The following is a 7,442-nucleotide window of genomic DNA, read 5'->3' on the forward strand; positions in this document are numbered from 1 at the left end:
TGTTGTATTGTTCAACGACCAATCAGAGTTTACACATTTTTTTCCACATTTGTGTACCACATTTGTTTACCACATTTGTGTAATTTGTGTAATTTGTGTAACGTGAGTTTTCTTTAAGTGTTTTTTTATCAAACTTGTGAATAATCAGGGTTGATGGTAATACAAAACAGTTTGATAGAGCTTCATTTTTCACTATTTTTGGTTTTATAGAGGGTGAAAATCAAGTCGTCCTGAGCCTATTGAAAATGAATCGCTGCGAATCGGTTGAAGAATGATATAAATTGCTTTGGTAAAGCTTGATTTTTTACCATTTTTGGTTTTATAGAGGGTGAAAATCAAGTCGTCCTGAGCCTATCGAAAATGAATCGCTACGAATCGGTTGAAGAATGATATAAATTGCTTTGGTAAAGCTTGATTTTTTACCATTTTTAGCGTTTTGGTTTTAGAGCCCCAAGTCCTATACTACTGACAGGGTTCAGTTTGTAATGGTGGAGCCGGGAATTAAGATTAATTGCAAATGCTGAACAACCTGCTGTCACAAACATGATACGTGTATCGCCCAGTATTCAACTCTGATGTTTCATATGTTACAACTGGATGCATCTTAAGAAGTGACTGTCGCACGAAACCTAGGTGAAATTAACTTACCCGCACAGAAGAATGCACAAAATACAACAATGCTGTTTGCGAGATTCCTCATGGTCGAAATTCAGTCTAAGGTTGCTGGCAAGTGGAAGAGATCTTCAGGCGTAATTCAACAGCTTGCTACAATGGGAACAACTGCAGAAGGGAGCGGTTCTTTTTAACAACTGTGCGTGAGATGAGCAAACCAATCCACATCCAGATGAGTCTACCATTAATTTTTTCGTCCTTTCAATCAATTTCAAACTCCAAATTTACGCAATAGACATTCCTGATGTGATGTGGGGGTAACGAAATAATTTGGATATATCAACAAAGTTGAAATGGTAAATTGGCCACCGTAACGATACAATCGTTACGGTGACCAATTTACCATTTCAACTTTGTTGATATATCCAAATTATTTGATTTAGCAATTACTTTGTTCCTCTCACAGGAGAAGCGTTGGACATCTATGACATCCTAAAGCTCACTGATAACGGCGTCCTTGAAGAAAATACAGAAACAGAGAAGGGCAAAAACTCTCAGAAAGAATCAATTTTACGATCCTCAAATTAAAGAGATTTATATGAGTCAAGGGAAACTTTCTAACGATTTTAGGGTAAGTTAATATTATCAGGTGATCCCTCTTTATTTTTGTTTTTTATGATTAGCAAGCTTCATGTTACTCGCATACGTTCTTTTCAGGTTCCTCTGTTCCTTCGTTATTTCTTGTTTCCTGACGTTCCTTGGTGACGTTCCTTCGCTCCTTCGCTCTTTCGTTCGTTCGTTCCTGAAATTGGCAAAACATGAAAGGATCCTCTTATTGTGGAAATCAGAAGAGACAACAATTGAGCACAGATGAAAAATATAGAAAGCGGTGTTCCAATCTGCCGGTCCCAGGTTCAATTCTAGTACCCTGCAGCTCATTGGTTTGTTTGAGTTGTCTCAAATTTAACTTCATGGCTGCGTTTTGTATAATATAACAATTTGTCTAGCTCCCTCGTGAACGTATAGTTCTGGGTTTCATCCGTTGTATGGCTTGTTTGACATATTTTGACCGAGATGGCAAACACTGCTTCCCTGTGTAGTACAATTTCCGGAATCTTGGTTGTCCACCGGACATAAGCCCTTTCTATGAGACGATTGAATTACTATTTGGTCTCCGAGATCCATCTTTGATGGAAATTTTCTTTTTTGACGCGAATTAAAGATTCTTTCAGACCCATTGCATCAATGAAGACACCGCCCCTGTGTCAACAGATAGGATGTGCATGCTAAAAGTGTAACCAATCGCGTCACGTGCTTTTCCCCGCGCTTCTTTGCTTTTGCTTCCTTTGATTGCTTCCTCGGGTTGGCTCTTTTTAATAAATACCTTCATTTTGATTCGAGCAAGTGATTACTTTGGCTTTGGTATAGCGAAGCTCAATCGAACGGTGCTCTAATTTGCCTCAAAGTTGATCTATCACGAGGGGTACATATTTTATTAGCCTTGAAATCGATACGATATTTTCATTCCGTGAGCCACCCGCTAACCATGCATGGACACAAGTTGTAATGGAAATTAATTACTTTAATTTTTTTCTAATCGCCAATATCTTCAATGAATTCATCATCCATCAACAGTTAATTGAATCCCGTACAAACCAATATCTACTGAAACTCAATTTCCCTCCGCTGATTTGCCTGCTAACTCGTGCTTGGATCTAAGTAGAAATAGAGATTAATTTTGTGTTTTTTATCCTTTGTAATTCCTTTTACTTCCAATAACCTAATCACTTATCAACAGTTAGTTGATTTTTATGCATGCTAATCTGTGCTGAAATCAGATGGTAAACTCAAATTCCTGCTGGTGACTTGCCCACGAAAACATGCCTGGATCCAAGAAGTAATGGAACTTATTACTTTAATGTTTGTTATTATTTGAAAATTCCCTATATCTCCAATGACTTAATCATCAATCAACAAGCAGTTAATTGACCGTTTTACATGACAAAATATGCTGATATCAACTGATAAACTCGATTGCCTTCTGTTGACTTCCCAAGTACAATAATGTGCTTGAATTCAAGTTGTTATGGAACTTAATTACTTTAATTTTTGTTCCTTTTTTGTAATTGCCTAAATTTCCAATTACTTCATAATCTATCAACGGTTAATTGGCTATTGTACATGTCAATATGTGCTGAAATCATTATATAACTTTAATTTCCCTTTGGTGAATTGCCCTCGAAAACGTGCTTGGACCCAAATAGTAATGGAGCTTATTACTTGTTGTACGTGCCAATCTGTGCGTAAAATAGCTGGTAATCTCAATGCCTTCTGGTGATTTCCCCTCAAAAAGTGCTTGAATCCAAGTTGTTATGGAACTTAATAACTTTAATTTTTGTTCCTTTTTTGTAATTGCCAATATTTCCAATTACCTCGTTAGCTAGCAACAGTTAATTGACTGTTGTACATGTCAAATTTGCCTAGTAAAACGTGCGCGGATCCAAGCAGTACTGGAATTAAATTTTTAATTTTTAAATTACTTAAATTTTTGTTCCTTTTTTTAAAATTGTCTTTATCACCAATGACTTCATCATCCCTCGACGGTTAGTAAATACTGAACGAACCAATTTGTGTTGAGATCAGCTGGGAAATTAATTTGAAAGAACCGATTTTTGAGACCAACCGTTTGCTAAAATGTTTGCTCAGGCAGATTTCGTTACAAGCTTAATGTGTATCACAGGTGTACGTGTTGTTCAAAGCTTTTTCTAAAGATAGCCATTAAAAAACAGCGAGGTTCAAATTTATATGAAGACAGGTATTTTTGTATTTTTGTCTGATTAAAGTGGCTAGGGCTTCATCGCTTCTGAAACGAGAAACTGGAATAACTCGCCGGCCGCCGGTGCTTTTGGAGAACACTGTACAAGCTTTGTTTTTTTCCCTTTTTGAGCAACCCATTTTTATCTCGCAATGGAAACTGAAATCCAATAACTCTTTCAAGTCCGACCAAGTGGCCAATGCCAGTCAAATTGGCGGATAATTCGAATGGGAATCTCTTCTTTCAACAATACTCATTATACATTCCTCGATTCCAACCCGTCATTACGGCCCAAAACTTTTGTTTACGGTTATGAATGGTCTTAAAGACTGCCTTTTTTTCCCCATTCCTATAGATGTTGGTATTTTTCAGCTAGTGTTGCTGGATCTAGGAAAGGGGTGGCATTCCGGATTCGGAAACTACAAATCTTAAAGTAATTCCAACCGGTAACAGATGATCGCATTGCTTTAAAGTACTTGATAAACTGACATGTAACTCGATAAATCCGTCATCTTCATTGTTCAGGGAATTTCGCTATCTTGTTTATCTTGTTTGTCGCTCGCCATAAACCGCTTTTCCTGTTAAAAGTTTGTTTGCTGTCTTGTGCTTGTTTTGATGCACCCTAGATATAGTTGACGTGATACGTGCAGCGAGGGAAAAATATAGAAAGTTCTAAACGCTTCACTTCTTTCAACAGCAGTTGCACGAAGAAAGCTTTATGAGAAAAAGTCACGAGAAGAGGTTATTATTGATTGGATTACACTATTTGTCTGGCGAGCGGAACTTCTGAGCTGAACAATCTACACCTCTTTCAAGTTGTGTGTCTAGGAATATTTCACCACAAAGCACTGTTGCACACCATGACTGAGAGAGTATATAAAATTGCCCTTCTTGGGAACGAAGGAGTCGGCAAAACAGGTCAGTGGGAAAGTTTTGGTTCAGTAAATTGTTAAAAGGTTAAAGGTTCATGAAGAAGTAGTTTTTCTGTTCTGTTCTGTTCTGGAAAGTAAAATCTTGTTTGCAATGCCGGGCTGCTGTTCAGCAACTAGGGTTTACTAGCTTGGTGAATCAAGTTTTTGGTTCTGCCTTCATAAACGTCATATCTATAGAGTGTCTAGTCACGTCTTCGATGTTCAAAGACAAGCGATTCTCGTTAACATGGACAGTTTTGGGTAATTAACCGCGTGTCAACGCTCGCCGTTCTTTGAATATACGATTGTTGACCTCAGAGAAGTATGGAACACTCTTTGAAAGCTTTTTGTCTTCCCCTAACAATTGTTGATATGCCAACCTTTAAGGGACACATTTGCACGATGGTTGCTCATCATGGATAGAGCTTCTCCCATCACCAATCGATCGACAGGTACCAACATTTGTTAGCAAGATCACGAACAGTTAGCGCCGAAAATCGGATGAAATTTGAAACAGTCGTGCTTACAAGTTCAGAACAGAATTGAGGCTGAGTCTTTGGAGGACACTTTTTGTCTTTCCTGTCTCGAAACCTCTACGGTTTTGGAATAATTGCAAGTCTTTCTTCGTTATTTTGGTAATTTTTCTACATAACTTTATGAGCACTTATTAGCGATTGCGTTGGTAGACCAATTGAGGAGTATGCCAGAAAAATTCACAGACGTTATCAGCCTGTTAAACGGCCGCTTGTTTTGAATTGCGGTCTTTTGTACTTACTCGCTAACAATTTCAAAACCACTTGATCGATCGATGCTATGAGAAATATTCTTGTCTGGCATAGATTGATAACACGATAAAACCCTCAGACATAAAACGAAACAAGATAGGTGAGACGTTACTCGCGAGTCCATTATTTGAATATTCGAGATGGAACTGTTTTAAAATAATAATAATAATAATAATAATAATAATAATAATAATAATAATAACTTTTATTTATATTGCGCTCATATCCTGAGCTCATGGCGCTTTACAACACAGTGAGGGGGACTTTACCAGACTGCTAAGCAGTTTACGATCAATGAAAGGCGAATCTAACAGATGCCCCCTACCCCCAATTCCCAGTAAACAGTCCAGACCACATCACAGTAATCTCGTGAGTGGGTTCTTTAACGTTCCCTGCCTAACCAAATTAACTAATAGATGCAGGAGACGGTTTTTACAGGGATAAAACTGGAGAAAAAAAAAAGCACAGACTGGCTCAACATGGCTCCGCTATGTACACCTAAATAGACTTGTTCCCTAAAAAGTGCCGATATTTTTTTCTTTTTCGTCTTAGTTTTCCGCTAACGAAGCTGCTTTACCTGCATGGGTTTAATATAGAGACTCGCCAGTTACACTCAGTGATCAAATAAAAAGGGCCAACTTTTCCGCAGGTCAATGGGCGACAAAGATATTTTCAGAATCTTTCAGCCGACGTCATAACGATCCTACTTCGTAATCTACGCGGCAATGATGATTTCATCCTCCACTTTACAATCAAAATTCTGCACTACATCATGAAACCTTCCCATCAATTGTAAGGCAGAGTAGTCAGTCTTTGAAGAAGCCGCGCAAACATGGGTTACGCTTGGGTCGCCGTTATCTCCAGTCGGCAAGTGTTTTGGTATATAGTCAGCCGATGAGGTCAAGTAACGGCATTTGTTACACGACTCGGGAAGTCAGAGGGCCAATAACTAAAAATCAACCAATCAAAATGCTCTATTGCCGGTCAATATTCTCTCAGTATTGGACCGGGCACTGTCCCGAATGGTCCCGAATGATACCGCACATGTGTCCCTTTGAACTTCAGTCGTGTAATAAATCTCTTATTAACCAAGCTTGCTCGGGACCGTACTGAAAGAATATCGGCCCTCGGTCTTTTTTGTACGGACCGAGCGCAGCGAGGTCCGTACTGTCAAGACCTCGGGCCGATATTCTCCCAGTACGGCCCTCGCGCTTGGTTAATAAGATATATTTATAGAGCACTATGAAGGCTAAATTTTGTTCATGTTGTCTAACTCATCGACGCGCCACTTGGTATGGTATAATCTTAGGGAAATTTCGATTTTTCTTATTGGCGCTACCTCACAGATGTGTGGAGGTACATTATCAAAACGATTTAGGGAAAAACTTCTAGACTATCTCTGGACATTGAGAACGAAGTCACTTTTTACCTCATGGTATGACGTAAGTCATGCTATGGGGTTTAGGGTTTGGGGGTGAAATTCAATTAAAAATCACTCACTCACTTTGTTAGACATTAATTTATGCATTAAGCCCGGATTAAACACTTTGTACGTATATTTGGGGGGTAGTACAAAGGCGAGAATATGCCGAACTACTTGGACAGATTCAAAATGGCGTCCTGTCCCTTGAAGCGTGATGGTTTTTTGATTCCAAACTTGATCAAAACATACTTTTGTGGAGCCAAAAATGGAAAGGAAATATGCTGCAGAATACTCGACTGCAGAAAAATGGGCGTTTGAGTCCTAAAAGGGACGATGACGTGAACGATTCGCGCGTGAAGACCCAAACACTGCGAATATGAAGTGAGCTTAAGCTTACTGCAAATTGCTTAGCGTGAAACTTCGTTATTTCATACCATTTCATATGAGGTTGCTCTAAGGAGCCTTTGATTTATCTGTCTTTACAGCACTGTTGGTGCGTTTCCTGTGTCATCGATTCATTGGGGAATATGATCCTACAATTGGTAAGAGGGAAAATTTCTTAACTTTTGTAAGATGGCACTGTTGTTTTTGTTAGTGCCGGTTGCAGTTGTGTTCTGTTGAAAGAATGCGACTTGAGCTAGGATATTCCCTCCTTTGACGAAGGGATAAAGCTCGAAACATCAGCTGAAGAAACTCTTTACGATGTCCAATTGTATCATTAACTCAGTTGATGAGTATCTTGTTGTTTTCGCCGTCTTAAGAGGGTGTCATTCTCCCGAGAAACTCTGGTTCGCCGGGTCCTCAGTGCGCGTGAAGAAATAGGAGGAAAACGATGACTTGTTGGGGTTCACACGATGTTATTTTTATATGAATTTAGAAGTGCGTAACTTTATGGA

The 7,442-nt window shown here is 38.9% G+C and overlaps 2 protein-coding genes and 1 long non-coding RNA gene across 7 annotated transcripts in view; 2 read left to right on the plus strand and 1 right to left on the minus strand.

Moving 5' to 3' along the window:
* Positions 1-916, minus strand: part of LOC111341931 (uncharacterized) — a 40,346-nt gene extending 39,430 nt beyond the window's left edge. For both annotated transcript variants that reach the window (XR_015999691.1, XR_015999690.1), the window contains exon 1: positions 649-916. This is a non-coding gene — a long non-coding RNA (uncharacterized LOC111341931). The remainder of the gene's footprint in view (positions 1-648) is intronic.
* The window catches only part of LOC111341930 (DNA polymerase subunit gamma-1), a 45,294-nt gene extending 41,028 nt beyond the window's left edge, over positions 1-4,266 (plus strand). The window contains exons 20-21 of one of the 4 annotated variants that reach the window (XM_088756032.1): positions 1,079-1,243; positions 1,330-3,147. In XM_088756032.1, coding sequence (XP_088612158.1) covers positions 1,079-1,200 — 122 coding nt within the window. In that variant the 3' untranslated portion in view covers positions 1,201-1,243; positions 1,330-3,147. Of the gene's footprint in view, positions 1-1,078; positions 1,244-1,329; positions 3,148-4,124 lie in introns of those variants that run through there. The other 3 variants (XM_088756031.1, XM_088756030.1, XM_088756033.1) reach the window with 3 other exon arrangements.
* LOC111341081 (ras-like protein rasD) overlaps positions 4,212-7,442 on the plus strand; it is a 4,421-nt gene continuing 1,190 nt past the window's right edge. The window contains exons 1-2 of the mRNA XM_022948035.2: positions 4,212-4,345; positions 7,032-7,088. Of these exons, the coding sequence (XP_022803770.1) occupies positions 4,288-4,345; positions 7,032-7,088 (115 nt within the window). The 5' untranslated portion in view covers positions 4,212-4,287. The remainder of the gene's footprint in view (positions 4,346-7,031; positions 7,089-7,442) is intronic.

The sequence above is a fragment of the Stylophora pistillata genome, chromosome 4 (assembly GCF_964205215.1).
Source record: "Stylophora pistillata chromosome 4, jaStyPist1.2, whole genome shotgun sequence".
Lineage (NCBI taxonomy): Eukaryota > Metazoa > Cnidaria > Anthozoa > Scleractinia > Pocilloporidae > Stylophora > Stylophora pistillata.